General features: G+C 41.9%; 1 protein-coding gene across 1 annotated transcript in view; it reads left to right on the forward strand.

Annotated features, from left to right (window-relative positions):
* map2k6 (mitogen-activated protein kinase kinase 6) overlaps positions 1-18,704 on the forward strand; it is a 33,218-nt gene that overhangs the window by 5,519 nt on the left and 8,995 nt on the right. The window contains exons 2-11 of the mRNA XM_047609532.1: positions 9,027-9,090; positions 10,047-10,095; positions 10,440-10,553; positions 11,271-11,390; positions 12,677-12,793; positions 12,908-12,959; positions 14,134-14,261; positions 15,567-15,644; positions 17,099-17,238; positions 18,522-18,567. Of these exons, the coding sequence (XP_047465488.1) occupies positions 9,027-9,090; positions 10,047-10,095; positions 10,440-10,553; positions 11,271-11,390; positions 12,677-12,793; positions 12,908-12,959; positions 14,134-14,261; positions 15,567-15,644; positions 17,099-17,238; positions 18,522-18,567 (908 nt within the window). The remainder of the gene's footprint in view (positions 1-9,026; positions 9,091-10,046; positions 10,096-10,439; positions 10,554-11,270; positions 11,391-12,676; positions 12,794-12,907; positions 12,960-14,133; positions 14,262-15,566; positions 15,645-17,098; positions 17,239-18,521; positions 18,568-18,704) is intronic.

The following is an 18,704-nucleotide window of genomic DNA, read 5'->3' on the forward strand; positions in this document are numbered from 1 at the left end:
CCCCCCCCCCTCTTTCCCCTCTGCTGTCTCTCCCTGTCCTTGCTTGTGTCACTGTTTGCGGTCGGCCGCCTCCCTCCCTCCCTCCCTCCCTCCCTCCCTCCCTGTGCGATTGATCTGTCTTCCTCTGGCTCTGTGGAATTCCGCTGAGGAACTCTTGGGATTGTTGGAATTCCAGCCGGAGTGCATGTGTGGGTTAGCAGCTGGCACGCCGTGTTCCCCCGTCATCCGGGCTCATTATCCCTCAGCACGGCCACCGCCTGGCCTCCCACAACGAGCCTCTCTGCAACAGCCTTCAGCGTTTATTCTCCCTTTTACCACCCTGAGCTGACGTGCACGCATGACGAGGCGGATTGCACACTCATGCTGGGTGTGGCAGAAACTGGCAGCATTGTGTCCCTCAGCTGTTCTGTTCTCACTTGAGGAAACTGTAATCGCAGGCGGTAAACTCACCTTCCTTGTTCTCGCTGGTTTCGCCGAGAACAAGGAGTGTCCCCGGCGCAAGGCGCCCGGTCTCCCGTGGCCTCCCTCTGGCATTTTCACCGCATGCTTGAAAGCTCATGTGCTGCAAATCACTGGGAATTATATGTACGGCTGCTTTGAATTAACCCACGCTGCCCTACCACAGTGTGCGAGTTTGACTCTGAGCTCGGCTCGAATTAAAAGAAAGAATCGTGCGTTAGAGTTATGCAACGTAATCTGGAGACGGCCGTGATATTTTTAGATTACCCACCATGTTTCCTGATCTACTTGCTGAGCGTAGTACTATCCTTCTACTCACTTTTCAGACACAAGTGTAGATCTTTCTTGCCTCTGCATTGATTAGAAATCTGGTAGCTGGCACCAAAAACCTCTGAAATTCCAACCAGTCTGAATATGTCATAGAATGAAGCGGATGAACTTGAAAGACCAGTCGGTTCACGACATATTGAGTCATATTGAGGAGTTTGTTCAGCTACGATACTTTAAACCAGAAAAATGTGAAATTATGGATTTTAACATTAATACTGCAATAAAACGTGCAGCACATAATGTTGTATTTTGACCGCTGACTGATGTACAACCCTCTCCGTGCCGTTACCCGTGAAGCTCAGTGAGGCGTCTCCGGCCGTCGCCATCTTGGATTCAGCACGCTGATAGCTTAGCATCGGGTTAGCCTCGTGTCTCCAAACACTCGGAGAAGCAGTGGAGGGTGGGACGTTCAGCGGTTAATGCGTTCTTGATAAGCAGTTTGGTTTGAGTTGATGAGACAACGTTTATTTATTGAAATTATGGGAAATACATACAAAAAAAAAGACAGTATCACATTTGAAATAATGTACAAAATATACAAGAATCTGCAGCCGTCTGACAGTCACTACACACAGTGTCGGCTGGGAAACTTTGCTGGAGCAGAATTCAGACTCCACAACAAAACTGCAGGTGGGGAAAGTTGGTGTGACGTCCAGGACGGAGAGTTTAATGAAATTATTGATCCCCAGACTCAGCTTCTGGTTTTTAGTCTCTGTTGTCGACTCAGTCCGAGGTCCGACCTCCCGCTGTTACTCATCATCACACACTGTGAGGTAAACCACGGGCAGCATGGACATCAGAGAGGGGAATGTTAGCGTTGTTGTTGTAGCGTGCGTTCCAGTTTTGTGCTGCCGTGATCGATAAAAAACTCCTAACATCTGTGCAAACTCTGAATCATAGACAGAAAAAAAGCTGCAAACTAAAAGTGACCTGACCTGCAGCCGAGGCGTTAAAATCCCGGCCGGTTTCAGGGTCATTTGACCTGTGGTGAAATGCAGCACGATGCAGCATTTTCACGCAGAGTTTTAAACGGGCTGAAGAAAGTTTCCGTTGCAATGTGTTTGTTGGCAGGGAAGTGAGTCTGACTTCCAGGCTGTGTTGTGTTGTGTTGTGTTGTGCAAAGCTAAAACAAAACTGGTTAACGAACTGTTGACTGGAGCGTTGGATCTGTGCATTAATCTAATCGCTTCCCAACGGAGAGACTCCAGACCAACGCTCAGTACTAGAAGCTCTGACTTCCAGACTCCAGTCGGGCTGAACCCAGGTGCAGCGACGACATTTTAAAGCCGCGTTCGTGCACAGAACAGAAATAAACAGGAGGTTTACCAAGGCAACCAGATCCTGAAACACCCACTAGAGAACAACTGTCAGGCGCAGAAAGATGGACGACGAGTCGGCCGCTGTGTTTTGTGAGCCGGGAGCCGGTCAGGATGACATTTTGTGGTGCTGCCTGAACACTTCCTCTATCACCGCCTCCCGTTATTATAGAAAGCAGAGCTCACGCTTATTCCTTCCAGCCGTGCAGATTACATAATCCCGCGCCCCTCCGACCCCCCACCACCTCCTCTCAGCTCCTCCGGCTCCGCTCGCCTCGTCCTTCCAGGTTTGGAGCGGCTGCACATCCCGTGCATGCAGCCGTTTTTACAGTGGAATCAGGTGTGCAGAGGTTGGGAGGATAAACCTTCGGGGAGCATGCCGCCTCTTGTCTCATGATCTCAGAGCGGCTCAGAGACGGAAGCGTTTGCTCAGTCAGTCATCGGGAGGAGGGAGAAGGCCACACAGCCGGCCTTTTGTTCCCACATTGTTTGAGGTCAATCATCTGACAAACTTCCAGGTCTGGTTAATGCGAACGAGCGCGGAGAAGATTCCGGCTCTGCATGCGGAACTGGTCGTCACTTCTGCTACTGAGGTTAATTCAGAGGTTAAATGCGGCGTCCAGATATTCGGCTGCTGCAGATGTGAACGTGGGCCGGGGCTGGTTACAGATTTCAAAACTATAGTCGTCGCTTCCAGAGATTTGTTTTGTTTCCCTCTAGTTTCTCATCTTTGCTTCTCTGTCGTCACACGTTTTAAATCCAGTCGGTTTAGAAAGTCCTCCCTGGTAAATCTTTTTAGAGGCGTTAAAATCAGGTGTTTTTACCTAATATTTTATCCCAACAGGAGCTCGTACCTCGTGTTCTGGTTCTCCAACGCTGCCATAAACTAACCTCTCTGGAAGATCAGTCTCCAGGAAACGTTCTCTTCTCTTAAACATTTGTTGTTGTTGTTGTTGTTGTTGTTTGGCTGCAGCCTTTGACCCGAGTGTTAAATCAAGTTCGACCAAACATCCGACTGTTCATTAACTGCTGTTAACTCACTTCATTTATGCAGCGGACGTGTTTAGTCACAGGATTCTAGTTCTTCTTCCTTTTTTGCTGCGTTGACACTCGCCAATCACCACCAAAATAGAAAAAGAAGAAATTTTGACATTTAATGGACATGGTTTTGGTTTGTGTCAGACCTAAAATAAATAAGTGCAAAAGATGAGACGTGACTGAAGCCTGATAGCGACGGTTTAAAAAACGCCCTGATCGGCCCAGACGCCCCGTTTAACTCCGGCCGACCTCTGAGCGCGTCTTTAAAAACCCGGCGGCCCGGTTCCTCTGGTGATTCCTCGCTTTCAGTTCAGGTTCATCTGGAGCAGGTCGGGCTTTTTCACCACTTCTAGGAAACAAAGTTTGTTTAAAAGATTTCTTGGAGGATTTTATGAAACACTCAGGAATGTTTTGACTCGAATTCAATTGGAATTTTTTGTTTTTTCTTCAAACTCTAATTTTAACGTAGACTCGGATCATCTGTTTTTCCCTTTTTCTAAACTTGCGCATGTTTTATTTTGCTCCGCGTTTTCACGCCACCCATTCATGCCAGTAAATCTACACTTAGTTTTAGATCAGTTTGATAAATGGACTTAATCAGAATAACATCAGTTATTTTTTTGACATATTTGCGTCCTCAGACTTTGGATTAATCACCTTAACAAGGCTTAATATTTCCTTCTGTTTCTTATTTTGCATATTTTCCTCCTCCTGTCAGTTTTCCGTTTTATTTCTTTTGGCACTTTTATTTCCTAAATGTATTAATCACAAATCTCGTCCAAAACCTGATTAAACGGCGTCTGCTCGTTGAGATGAAATGATCCACGTCCTCTCAGCCCTCACTGTTTGTTTTTGCTCTCAGTTGCTGTAACAGCAGGAGCTGGAGGTTTTCTCTGTGAGTGATTGTGGCAGGTTAGCAGCTGTGTTTTGGTTTCTGCTTTCCCGCTACTACTGAATTTTTTTTTTTCACCCGATAGCACTAATGTCCTCGAACCGTTGGACGCTGGTTTTGAGAAACGCTGTGCGCAGAGCAGGTCTGACGTTAAAGATCATTTCTTCCAGATGAGCTGTTTTGCTTTTGGGCAGATGTAAGTGATAAGACTCACGATTACTGTAAAAGGCAAGAAAACGTTTTCATTTCACCTCCTGAGAACCGACGTCCTCATATGGGGACGTGACGTTTTAGGTTTGTTGCAGCTTCTTATTCGGCTTCATTTAGACCTGTTGTCCTCATAAAGAGACGCTTTAGTCGTGCAGCCATGTGCACTGGTTTATTTACGCTTATTAGCTTTTCTAGTTTGGTGCGACATGAAAATTTAACAAATTAACAAGAACTCGTTTGAGGACGTTGAGATCGTTTCCAGTTTTATCTTTTGGTTCACATACTTTCTTTTTCAAAAACTACTTTCAGTTCAAAGATGATGCTTATTTTTTAGATTTTTTATTTTTTTTAAACTCATTTTAAAGAAATTCCAAGCAAATGCTTGTCTCTCAGGAGGTTGAATGTTAAATGTTTTTGTTATGTGACCAAGCCCACGGCTGGAATCAACCGCTCTCTGAGCGCCAGAGTGAGTTCTGTGCAGGATTTGTCTTGTAAAATGCATGCACTATGTACCTAATGAAGTGGCAAGTGGGTGTATAACCACATGCACCTCTTGAACTGATACAACACTATCATCAGCAGAAGGTGTATTACTTGGTCGTGACTCATTTACCACGTTTCCTACAATTCCCGGACGAGAGTGAAGTGGTTTCCAAAATAATCACAGATGCCGTGAGTCAAACTGCACATTAAAAAAAACAAACAAACAAACAAAAAAAAACCCGTTGTCCACTATATATAAAGCAGCTCGGTTAAAGCAGCGTGCAGGCTCTGTGCAGGTGTTATGTCTCTGACTGTTTTGTGGTTTCCAGTGTGAGTTGGTAGCACAGTGCTGGTTTCCAGTTACTATTGTTGTCTGTGTAAATGCATGTAGGAGGGGCTCAAACTGACATTTTAGTGCAACAAAGCTGCTTTGGAAAGTGGAGACCAGGAGGCTGGCAACAAGAGGCCACCAGTGGAGGGACGCATAGCAGAGCAGCGTCACACCCAGCGCTGTTTGGACAAACCAGGACACGCTGGTGTGCATGTGTGCATGTGATCAGCCTTCAGGAAAGCTTTCTGAATCACAGATCCGTCCGGTTCTGTTTTGCACGTACAAAGAGAGCAATGTGAAAAATGCTCGTTCCTCCCCTGGTGCTGCTCCTCGTCTTTTGCAGGGACACACCTTGGGTTATTCTTTTAATAGCACGTTATGTCACGGGAGGGTGTGGACGCCGTGGTTACCTTAAATGTTACAGCAAAGCATGCATCAGCTGCTCGCGGAGTCACATGTTTCCACTGGATAGTAAACAAGCTGATACAGATCCAACATGGCCGATCGTCCGCCTGCAGCTGCACCTCACCTGCATGTGCTGGAAAACAGGGTTTCTGCAGGTTTGAACTGTGACATTTGAGACTTTTTAAGACCATTATGGGTTAAATTTAAGACCTGCACAGAGTATGAAAAATACTTTTGTCATAGAGCCAGAATTACCTTCAAAATAACCAAATGTACTGTCATTCATCTATGAATCAGGACGTCCCCGGGGCTCCACTAATGAGGAACAGAAACATAATAGGCATTTATAGTTTTATTTCTGCATACTGCTAATAGTCGTACTTCATAAAGAACTGCACCAACACACACTTGACTAAATGTAATTTACGACTTAGGATGTAAAATATGCTGGTATTTAAGGCTTTTTAAGGCCTTAAATTGGGATCATCAAATTGTGGACTTTTTAAGACTCTGGGAAAACCCTGGGGAAGAACTACTGGGTCCAACTGAGCAGATTAACTCCATATTAGCCAGGTCTTCCTAATTTCATTAACCAGACATCGAAGCACACGGTGCAAAGGTTCACACAGGGGATAAAACAAGAGTAAGATGCCAAATAAATACAAAAAAATTTAAATTGATTATAAAATAGTATATAAAATGTTATTATTAGTAACATATACTATACAGAAAGGCAGGAAACTAGTAAATAATCACAATAAATCAATTACACATGTGATTTAAAGGCTGCATGAAAATGAGATTTGCTAAGCTAACTGCTAGCATAAGATTAGCGTTTTTTTGTTCTGCATTATTTAACTGTTGTGGAATGACAGCTTATTAAGTGCTGCTATCTGCTAGCAGCTAACATTCCCTTGATCTAGCTTCGTGACTTTAGCTGTGTCATTAGCTTGACTTTAACTTCATATGTAGCTGTCTGTTAGCTGTGTTGTAGACAGGCTTTCTCTGATTTTGTAGTTAGCTGTTTTCCTTTGACGTTAGCTGTCTTTGACTTTAAGATTCTTAGCTAGCTGTCTATTAGCTGTGTAGTTAGCTGTATTTCTTTGACTTCAGCTGCGTCTTTATCTTTCTGTTAGCTGTGTAATAGGCTGTCTGTTAGCTTTAAGTGCCTTTCTTTGACATAACTGTGCAGCTGTCTGTTAGCTATGTAGTTAGCTGTCTGTTAGCTGTGTTGTGAGCTGTCTGTTAGCTATGTCGTTAGCTGTCTGTTAGGTCTGTAGTTAGCTGCCTGTTAGCTGTGCTGTGAGCTGTTTGTTAGCTCTGTAGTTAGCTGTCTTTCTTTGACATAACTGTGCAGTTAACGCTCTGTTAGCTGTGTGGTTAGCTGTCTGTTAGCTGTGTAGTTAGCTGTCTGTTAACTGTGTAGTTAGCTTTCTCTTAGCTGTGTAGTTATTTTCTGTTAGCTGTGCAATAGGCTGTCTGTTAGCTTTAACTGCCTTTCTTTGACATAACTGTGCAGCTGTCTGTTAGCTATGTTGTGAGCTGTTTGTTAGCTCTGTAGTTAGCTGTCTGTTAGCTCTGTAGTTAGCTGTCTATTAGCTGTGTTGTGAGCTGTTTGTTAGCTTTGTAGTTAGCTGTCTTTCTTTGACATAATTGTGCAATTAATTGTGTTAGCTGTGTTATTAACTGTCTGTTAGCTCTGTAGTTAGCTGTCTATTAGCTGTGTTGTGAGCTGTTTGTTAGCTTTGTAGTTAGCTGTCTTTCTTTGACATAATTGTGCAATTAATTGTGTTAGCTGTGTTATTAACCGTCTGTTAGCTGTGTTGTTAGCTGTCTGTTAGCTGTGTAGTTATTTTCTGTTTGCTGTGCAATTAGCCGTCTGTTGGTTGTATTTTCAGCTGTATTAGCTGTGTAGTTAGCTTTCTGTTAGCTGTGTGGTTAGCTGCCTTTCTTTGACATAACTGTGCAGTCAACTGTCTGTTAGCTGTCTGTTAGCTGTCTGTTAGCTGTGTTGTTAGCTGTCTGTTAGCTCTGTAGTTAGCTGTCTTTCTTTGACATAACTGTGCAATCAACTGTCTCTTAGCTGTGTAGTTATTTTCTGTTTACTATGCAATTAGCTGTCTGTTGGTTGTATTTTTAGCTGTATTAGCTGTGTAGTTAGCTTTCTGTTAGCTGTGTGGTTAGCTGTCTCTGACTTTGTAGTTAAACGTGTTTATGTGACATTAGCTGCGTGGTTCTTTTGATCATGTACCTTTGTAGTTTTTATTTATTTATCCGTGCAAAGTTGCAGTGGCGTCACATTTAAACAGCAGTTTTCCCCGAGGATCAGGTTACGTGGGCAGTCGCTTTTTAGTTTTTTTATCTTTTTTTTTTTTTTAAACGTCCATGTGCAGACTGCGTGTCTCTGCAGACCTGTGTCACATTAACCAAGCCTTTAAACCTCCACATGGAGTCACTCAGCAAAGGGTTGTGTGTATCAATACTTCTGCTTCACGTCAAAATATCACATGACAAATATTTGTAATCACTTCTAAAAAAATATGTTGTTTCTAACAAATACATATAAATGGGAAACGCACAGATTCTGATATTTGGCAGCTTGTTTACTTCTCATACAGAGGTATCTATAAGTACCGGTATCGGGATATTAGCCTTGGTATTTGTTGGTATCGGATCGAGAGGAGCCAGGGAGTGAAGGCTGCAGGATGTTTGGGTCGTCTTTTACAGATTTAGGCAGCTTCTGCTGTAGCTGAAAGTAAAAAAACAGTGAAAGGTTGAGCAGGACGATCAACTGATCTCTCGTCCTGAGCTATCTTAAGAAGCTGCTTTCATCTCGTGGTGTCCTCTGCCGTCCTCTGGGGTCCCATCAGTCTACGGTTACACAGGTTTGGATCCGACCAAAAATGTTTGCGGGTTCCAGCTTCTTAAATCTGATGACGTGCGCCTTTTTTTTTCTGCTTTTTAGGTGGTATTTGAGACGTGGAGTTTGTGGGACTGTGCAGACTGTTTGAGAGGCGATTCGGTTTTATTTATAGACGAGATGAGACGAGATACGTCTTTATTCGCCCTATAATGGAGAGACGTTCAGAACATGCGGGTGGACTAAAATAAGAGTAAAAATAAGAGTATAAAAAATATACAAACAAACAAGGCAGCGTTCAATTAAGAGAAGTAAGAAAATTTAGAAAAATGCTTTTATATAAATACATCTACCGTTGTGAATGATGCACACGGAGCTGAATCCATCCATGATAACTCAGATAACTCATTTAACGTCCTGATCCTTCACCAGTCGTTTGGTTTGTTGTCGTCGATCTGTGGCTGCAGCTGTAACATCTGAACATTTTTAGCTTTTACACATTAAAAAGACGCCATCGTGTTTCTTGTTTCTGGTTTTTGCAGCACGTGTGCGGCTACAACATGTTGTGTTGTAGGTTTTTATGACGTCTATAGTATCAGAACAGGAATCTGCTCATAGTGACGTGTGTTGTTAAAGCTGATGGAAAACTCACTAGAGAAGAGATAAAACTAATTCTTCTTTCTTTCGTTCTTTGTCGTTCAGGTAAGAAGAAGCCGGCGCTGAAGCTCCCTAAGGAGGTGTTCGTGCAGCCCACTCCCCCCCCAGCGTGAGTTTCTTTTTCCTGCTCGTTCTTATTATCAGTATCTTTATCTGAGCTGATGCATCATTTTGCTTCATTGATCGTTGCTTCCTGGTTTGAACACACCTGATTATATCGTAGCTTTTAAACCAAATTCAAACCGGACGTTGGATGTGACAGTTAAAACCTTCTGCATTATGTGTTTGGTTATTTAAATATACTTTTAAGGTAATGTCCCCACGTATTTTGACTACATTTTAATAATCGTATTAGTATCTATTCATTGATTTTTTTAAATTATTTTTAAATATTTAATAACAGCATATATAATTTTTTTATTAGAATTATATAATGATTTTATATTTATATAAATTATATTGTAAGGTAATGTCAACATATATATTTTGAATACATTGTAATAAATTTCTATTAATATCTATTTATCTTTTTTGTTGTTTTTTTAAAATATTCAATATTTAATAATAAAATATTTTTATTTTATTAGAATTATTTAATATTTTATTTTATATAAATTATATTTTTATGGTAATGTTACCAAATATATTGAGACTACTTTTCAATAATTTTATTAATATATGTTCATTGATTTTTATATTTTTTAAATATTCAATATTTAATCATAGTATATTTTTATTTCATTAAAATGATTGAATTATTTTGATATTTATATAAATTATATTTTTATGGTAATGTCACAACATATATTTAACTACATTTTATATATTAAAATATTCAATATTTGATAATAATTTATTTTGTTAAATTATTATATATCCAATCATTTTATTCTTTTATAATAATAATAATAATAATAATGATGCCAAATCTGATTTGCACATCACTAATGAGAAGTTGATTTATTTTTCATTATTGACGAGATGATGATTTTTAAATGTGTTTTACTGAGGTTGTTTTTATCTCCTGAACCTGTTCGTATAATAAAGTGTCTGTGTGTGTTTCAGACCCCCCAGAGATCTGGACTCTAAAGCTTGTGTAACAATCGGAGAAAAGGTATTCGCACTTATTCCATCTCTTCAGGGCCTTTAATATTTATTTATGTATTTGTGTGTGTTTGTGACGGTCGGTGCAGGTTTGGCTTCATAAAGCGTGCGCTCGCTGTAAAGAAACGCCCGGCTGAACATTACGGCCGAATCGAACACGTCTAATTGTGAGGAGGCTGGAACGTTTTTTACTGCCCTTCAGGCCGTAAAAATATTTATTTTAAACTCATCAAATAAGCGGAATTTTCCATTGGCAGCGGCGTCTGATTCCTCTCGGCTCCAGTTCGACCAAAAGTCAAAGATTTTTTTTGCTTTTTTTTTTTAATGTTAAAAAACAAACGCATGGTTGTGCAGAACTTCGAGGTGAAGGCCGACGACCTGGAGCAGATCTGCGAGCTGGGCCGCGGCGCGTACGGCGTGGTGGAAAAGATGAGGCACGTCCCCAGCGGCCTCATCATGGCTGTGAAGGTGAGCGAAGTGTTGATGTCGTTGTAGAAGATCCAAAACGTGACGGGAGCTTTCGTCCTTTACTTTTAATGTGTTTACGTTCCCGAGCATAAAAAACCAAAAGGTTCCTGAACCAAAGTGACGACGGACGAGCTGGAAACTTCTCCTTAAAAATATTTCTTTGAGCGTTGCCAAACTTCATCAGACCCAAACGGATTTGTTTGCACAGTTATTACAACTTGATTTTTCATCAAATTCAGATTTTAAAAAGTCTGAGCAAATAAAAAACTAAAGAACTGAAGCTGCTTCTCTGCAGGTTTTTCTCCGACACGTTAAATTCTGCAAACAGCCATAAAAAGACTTAAAGTCATAAAGTCTAAACCAGATTCGACTCATTGATTTGTTTCCATTCCAACTTTTCCTGTGAAGTCGCTTCAGTTCTGAGAACCTGCATGTGACAATGAGGCGAAATGTGATAAACGTAATGAGACTCATGAGAAATGAGCAAAAAATGTGCATGAAAATCAGCTTCTATCATCCAATCGTCTGATTCTTGCCAATAAACCAATAAACCTCAGGCTCCAAATTTGAGAATTTGTGAGAGAAGCAAAGAGACGTGACAGAAAATCGTTTCCTTAACTGAGCCGGAGGACGGAGGATTATGAGCTGAGGTGTGAGAGGAAGAGGAAGATGAAGGATGAGGATGCTGATGTATCTTTTATTTTTCCTTCCTCTCAGCGGATCCGAGCCACAGTCAACACTCAGGAGCAGAAGAGGCTCCTGATGGACCTGGACATCTCCATGAGGACGGTCGACTGTTTCTACACCGTCACCTTCTACGGGGCCTTATTCAGAGAGGTACTCGCTCACTACATCAGTGCATCCGTTATTTCTCTTTTCTGAACAGCAAATATGCATCTTTTATGCAAATCTGTGTTATTATTATTGTTATTGTTATTGCAACGACAAATACTTGAACTTAAATGCTCTAAAACTGCGTCTAAACAGGTGTCAAACACACATTTGAAAAGTGCAAAAATCTCATAGAAGACTGAACATTACACATAATTTATCCACTGTTTTAGTTCATTAAATGTGCATTTTCCTAATTTACTTGTTCTTCTTTGCACTAAACCAGAGTTCTTCAATGTTTTCAGGCCAAAGCTGATGGAGGGATTAATTAGGAGCCTCTTATCTACTGTTTGTGTTCTAGATTAAACTAGTTCTGTTTATAAATTTAAATTATTATCATCATTTTGCATTCAATATTAATCTTTTCAAATTATATACAGGTCTTCTGCCTCCATTTATCTCTTCACTAAAATATGTTGGATTCATGTTAATGTGTCTTTAAACAAATTTAAATGTGTGGGGAAAATTTTAAATATATATGTGCACATATATGTATGTATATATATATATATATGTGTGCACACTAAAAAGGATCATATCATATCATATCATATCATATCATATCATATCATATCATATCATATCATATCATATCATATCATATCATATCATATACGTCCATGGACGCCCTGTTGAAAACCTTTGCACTAAAACAAACAGGAAAAAAGTCTTAATTAGAGTTTATTCTGCTGTTGTGTTTCTGATCCGGCTCCTTGAGATCAAACTGGGCTGAACTAGACCTAAATAATCAATGAAAAAAGATCAGAGACAAAATAGAAAGAAGTCAATGGGTACAAAGAGTAGAAGAATTTAAAATGATTCTAATTAAAAAAAAATAAAACAATAAAAGCTGCATCTGTAAATATTTCAGACGCTCGTAGAGTGAGACGTGATCAGAGCCTCAAAGTTCTTCACGTCTTTACATCCAATGAATCTGTGTCGACTGTGTGAACCTGCCTGAGCAGAAAGTCAGAGGAAAGATAAATGAGAATATGTGATAAAAGCAGTCGGACCTTATAGTGGTTTTAAAGAGCGGGAAGCGGCGCCAACATGCGTGTGATGACAAACACCTCAAAAAAACTTCCTGCAGCCGTGAGTGGATGCTCAGGATTTCCTCCTCTCCGCGGCTGAATAACACTTCCTGTCTGTTTGGAATCCGTCCGGCTGCTTTTTCTTCTTCTTCCTGCTATTTTTAATCCGTATTATTTTTTTTTTTCCATCCCCGTTGCCAGGGCGACGTGTGGATCTGCATGGAGCTGATGGACACGTCCCTGGACAAGTTCTACAAGCAGGTGATCGAGAGGGGACGGACCATCCCCGAGGACATCCTGGGAAAGATCGCCGTCTCGGTGGGTGTCACCCCCCCCCCCCCCCCCCCCCCTCCCCCCCGTCTGTGCCGCGCCCCCCTGTGCGTTGTCATGACGACCGCTGTCTGACTGACTGATGCTCTTCTGTTGTTGCAGATAGTGAAAGCTCTGGAGCATCTGCACAGCAATCTGCAAGTCATACACAGAGGTAGGAGGCGCCTGAGCGGGAAGACATTAACGCCTCCTTCCTCCAGACTCCTCCAGATCTGAGAGGAGAGGAGGAGGAGGAGGAGGAGGAGGAGGAGGAGGAGGATCTGGTGTCTGGTGTCTGAAACGATGCTTCACTGGAGTTTATAAAATGATGTGATCTGAACTTTATCGGTGAAGAGGAGCAAGAGCATCTACTGGATGAACAGCAGAGAGAGAGAGGAGGGTGGAGGAGGAGAGAGGAGAAAGAGGACGACAGAGGTGAAGGAGGAGGGATAAACAGAAAAGGAGGAGAGGAGAGGGAGGAGAGAGGAAAAGGAGCGAAAAAGGAGGGGATGATAGAAACAGAAGGAAAATAAGGAGGGAGGAGAGGTGGAGGAGAGGAGAGGAAAGGGAAGTAAGAAGGAGGAGGAAGAGAAGGAGGAAGGAGGAGGAGGAGGAGGAGGGAGGAAGAGGGGAGAAGGGGAGGAGAGAAGGGAGAGGAAGGAGAGGAGGAGAGAAAGAAGGAGGAGAGAGGAGAAGGGAGGAGGAAGAGGGGAGGAGGAGAGGAGGAGGAGAGGAGGAGGAGGAGAGGAGAGATGGAGAGGAGAGGAGGAGGAGAGGGGAGGAGGAGAGGAGGAGGAGGAGAGGAAGAGGAGGAGGAGAGGAAGAGGAGGAGGAGGAGGAGGAGAGGGGAGGAGGAGGAGGAGGAGAATAAGAAAGGTGGAGAAGGAGAACTGGAAGGAGGTGAAAGAAGAAAGGAAGAGATAAGAAGACAAGCAAAATAAGAAGGAAGATGAGGAGAATATGAATAAAGAGGAGGAGGAGGAGGAGGAGGAAAAGGGGGATGTGGAGGTGATAGGACAAGGAGGAGGAGGTGGAGGTCAAGGAAAATAAGGTGAAGGATGAAGAGAATAGGAAAAAAGGAGAATAAGGAAGGGCGAGAAGGAAAACTGGAAGTAGGTGGATTGATTGATTGATTGATTGATTGATGGATTGATGGGTTCAGATATTAACTGGAGATGAGGAGCAGCTCAGACTCTTTATCAGTGAATCGTTCCTGTGTCAAACCTTCCTGAAAACCGTCCTCGTCTGTTCAGTCAGAGCCGTTAAAAAATAAATAAATCACCAAACTAAAGCAGCAGGAACAAACGTCCTCTGTCCTCTGAATTCATGACCTCGTTCTTCCTCTCCAGATGTGAAGCCCTCCAACGTGCTGATCAACACTCAGGGTCAGGTGAAGATGTGCGACTTCGGCATCAGCGGGTACCTGGTCGACTCCGTGGCTAAAACCATGGACGCCGGCTGCAAACCGTACATGGCGGTGAGAGGAGTCGACTTTTTAGATCCACCTTAAAGCTCGGCCGAAATCTGAGGATCGAAGTTTGTTATAAATATTTAAAGTTTCATTTCTTCAGATTTGAATTTATGTTGGCCGTCCAGCTAATAGTAGCTCTTCTTAGCCTCCAAGCTAATAGTAGCTCTTCTTAGCCTCCAAGCTAATAGTAGCTCTTCTTAGCCTCCAAGCTAATAGTAGCTCTTCTTAGCTTACCAGCTAATAGTAGCTCTTCATACCCTCCCAGCTAATAGTAGCTCTTCCTAGCCTCCAAGCTAATAGTAGTTCTATCTAGCCATCAGCTAATCGTAGCTGTTCCTTGCGTCCTAGCATCCCAGATAATAGTAGCTCTTCATAGCTTCCCTGCTAATATCGGCTCTTCCTAGCCTCCCAGCTAATAGTAGCTCTTGTTAGCCTCCCAGCTAATGGTAGTTCTATCTAGCCATCAGCTAATCGTAGCTGTTCCTTGCGTCCTAGCATCCCAGCTAATAGTAGCTCTTCCTTGCTTACCTGCTAATATCGGCTCTTCCTAGCCTCCCAGCTAATAGTAGCTCTTCCTTGTGTCCTAGCTTACCTGCTGATAGTAGCTCTTCCTAGCCTCCCAGCTAATAGTAGCTCTTCCTTGTGTCCTAGCCTCCCAGCTAATAGTAGCTCTTGTTAGCATCCCATCTAATAGAAGCTCTACCTAGCCTCCCTAAGAGTAGCTCTTCCTTGCTTACCTGCGAACAGTAGCTCTTTGTAGCTTCCCAGCTAATATTGGCTCTTCTTAGCCTCCCTGCTAATAGTAGCTCTCCTTTTCGTCCTAGCCTCCAAGCTAATAGTAGCACTTTCTAGTTTCCTATGTTCCCTGCTAATTGTAGCTCTTTCTAGCCTCCCAGATAATAGTAGCACTTCCTAGCATCCCTGCTGATTTAGATCAGATTAGCGGATTAAAACTTTCTATCTTTGTGTAACTGTTGGATGTTTTGATGATTAAACCATTTAAGCATCTAAATAAAGATTTAATATCTATTTAACATGTAAAGTAAAGAATTAATGATAAACTCCAGAAGAAGATCCGGGGAAAACTGATGATCACTGGTCTGAACTAAGTGGATCAAAGAGCATTAGCGACGCCACGAGAACAAGCTAACAGCACTAAAAGCTGTTTTATTAGCCACCATACATTTAATGAGGCGGCTGCTGATTGGTCGAGTAGCTTTTAGGACCAGGAAGTTTAAGATGACGGCCGAGCCCTCGCGTCGCCCCTGACAACCTCATCCTCTGAATCTTCTGTCTGTCTTCTCTCTTCAGCCGGAGAGGATCAACCCCGAGACCAACCAGAAAGGCTACAACGTCAAGTCCGACATCTGGAGTTTAGGAATCACGATGGTGAGTCAGGTTTAACATTTAATCATTTAAAACAGCGAATGAAAAAAGAGTTGTTAAATATTCATAGTCAACGTTTGACCTCCATCATTTCTACATTTCCTCCTGCTTCTTGTCATCATTTTTCTCCTCCTTTTTTCCTGCTTATTCCTCATCTTTTAATTTATTTTATTCATCTTATTTTCTCCTCCTGTTTCTTCTTGTCCGCCTCCTCATCCTCCTTCCTTTACTCCGTTGTCTTCTTAATACATCTTCCCTTTCTCTTCATCCTCCTCCATCTTTCTCATCCACCTACTGTCTATTCTTCTTCTTTTGTTATATTTCCTGCAGATAACTCGTGTGTGTTTCCAGACGCGCTGACAGACTTTTGATTTCTTGCGATTAAAAACATTCATTTTTAATCTGTTGTGTATTAATCACGTTCCATGTAGCAAACACACTCCAGAGAAATAAGAATATACCTGAATATATCTGCACTTAACATGTTGATTAAACACAACTTCAACTAAACAACTTGAAACAACTCAACAACTTTGTCGATTCCTAATTAATGAAGCCGTTAGCTTGACGCTCCGATGCCTCCACGTCCGCTTCAACGGCGAAAACAAAAAAACAATTCACTTTAAAAATTATAAATCAACTATACAAACAGTTAAAGAGACACCATGTGTCCCTGTTGCTGCGGAGACAAACTAACTTGTGGACATTGTCCAACCAGAGGAGAGCTGACGCTTCTTATTGAGAACAGTGTCTCCCAGTGAACAGTGGCTGCAGGAGTGGACACATATTAGCAGCAGCATTGGCAGCTTGTCTTTGTCTTGGTTTGTCTTGGTTTGTCTCCAGCTGTTAGCCGCGTTAGCCCAAGTGCTAGCAGAATCCCCGACTAACGTATGCTTGGCTTGGTTCATGTGCTGTTTGAAGCTGGAAAGAAAACTCCTTCCTGCAGAGTGTGATGATACTTTATGTGTCTCCACTGGTCCCTCTTGGTGTCTTTGTCCTCAAATGTCCCATGGAGAGGACCAACGTGCTGTTTAGCATCTTCCATCTTTATGGGTCTTCCTAGCCTCCCAGCTAATAGTAGCTGTCCTTTTCATCCTAGCCTCCAGGGTAATAGCAGCTCGTTCTAGCCTCCATGTTAATAGTAGCTCTTCCTAGTTTCCTATGCTCCCTGCTAATTGTAGCTCTTCCTAGCCTCTCAGCTAATACTAGCTCTCCCTAGCCTTCGAGCTAATAGTAGCTGTTCTTTTCGTCGTAGCCTCCAAGCTAATAGCAGCTCTTTCTTGTGTTCTCTGGGCTGGTTCTTCTTCTTCTGCCCGTCAACAACCGGATCAACTGCACATTTGTTCATGCAGCGTTTCCAGACTCAGTTGTTGTGCTGTTGTTGTTGCTGTTGTTGTTGTTGTTGTTGTGGTGTCTGGCTTGTTGTGAACCGTCTCTCTTCTTCCCGCGTGGCTCAGATCGAACTCGCCATCCTGCGCTTCCCGTACGACTCGTGGGGGACGCCCTTCCAGCAGCTGAAGCAGGTGGTGGAAGAACCTTCGCCCCAGCTTCCTGCCGACCAGTTCTCCCCCGACTTTGTGGACTTCACCTCTCAGTGGTACGTCTCTTTCTAGTTCTCTGCAGGATGGAACGTACCTGAACACGTCACGCGACGCTGCAGCTTAAGCATCGCATTGTTTTACTTGCTGCAACTCATGAAAGTGACTCATGAAAAGCTTCAGACTGAATTATCTAACTCACATCATCAGTACGTCCCTTAAATCTGCCCCCTGGTGGATTTTTCTGTGCTCTGCAGGTAGAAGTTTTTGGCAGCCATTTCCAAAAATTTTGCAAATTTTTGAAAAGGTTAAGAATCTCATTAATATTGTTGTTGATATTTCATTATAAATATTCCCCTTATTGAAGCGGCCCTTATTACATACACTTTATTACTTTATTATGCTATTATATGAGGTCCTGTATTAAACCTGCCATGATGCCATTTTTTTCTAATTAAAATGTATTTAATTTTAATTATTTAAAAGATTAAAATGTCAAATTAAATGATGCATTAATTTTTTCTATATCAGTTTAATTTTTAGATATTTATGTGCTTTTGAACCTGGTCATAAAAATGAACCATTTTGGGGCAAAACAACAAAATGTCTGAAATATAAGTTTGTGTTTGTGGTCAGTAAATCATAAATGCACTATGTAATAAATGTAATTTAAAAAAATAAAATAAAATTAAAAATAGTACTAAATTTGAAATTACTATAAATTTTTTTTTATGATTTTATTATAATTATAATATAAACATAAAATAAATTCCTAAAATATATTTAAACATAAAATTATTATTTTTATTTTATTTTTTTAATTATTATTCATTATTTCGTATGCCAGGCTTCATTATAGGGTTATTTAAAGGGTGTTTATGAACACTTCTCCTTCTAGAAATTTAAATGTTCCAGACTAGTTTGTCTTCAAAGCTGAATCGTTCTCCTGGAATCTGTCTGTCTTTTCAGATGTTTTCCTATTTCTTCTTTAAATCATTTTCACTCTATAGTCTGACACATTCTCGATGCTCCGTCTCTGCAGGTCTGAGGAAGATGCTGCTGCTGCTCTGAATAATATTCTGAATGTATTCATGGTCGTCTTTTTACTGGCAGACGCTCTGACGTGAATGTTTTGTCTGCGTCTCTGACTCAGGATCCTCGGCTGCTTTTTAAAATTTATTTTTCATTCAACTTCCTGTGCTTTAATTCCCGAGAATCTAAACCGAATCCCAGACTTTCCGTCGGGTTCCTTATAATTTGAGTCAGTTTAGAGTCGCGTGTCCGTTGTGCTCATGGTGCTGACTTACTTACATCGGTGGGTTTTCTCATTTTGTTTTTTCAGCTTAAAGAAAGTTTCCAAAGAGCGGCCAACGTACACAGAACTCATGGTGAGTGTTTTCCTCCCTCCCCGCTGTGTAAACGTATCCGATGCATGAATCACCTGCAGGCGCCTTGTGATGCTGCCACTCAGCCACCGGAGGGCGCACTCAGACTGTAGTGATACCCCCGCCCCCCCGACCCCCCT

The sequence above is a fragment of the Mugil cephalus genome, chromosome 16, assembly GCF_022458985.1.
Source record: "Mugil cephalus isolate CIBA_MC_2020 chromosome 16, CIBA_Mcephalus_1.1, whole genome shotgun sequence".
Classification (NCBI taxonomy): domain Eukaryota; kingdom Metazoa; phylum Chordata; class Actinopteri; order Mugiliformes; family Mugilidae; genus Mugil; species Mugil cephalus.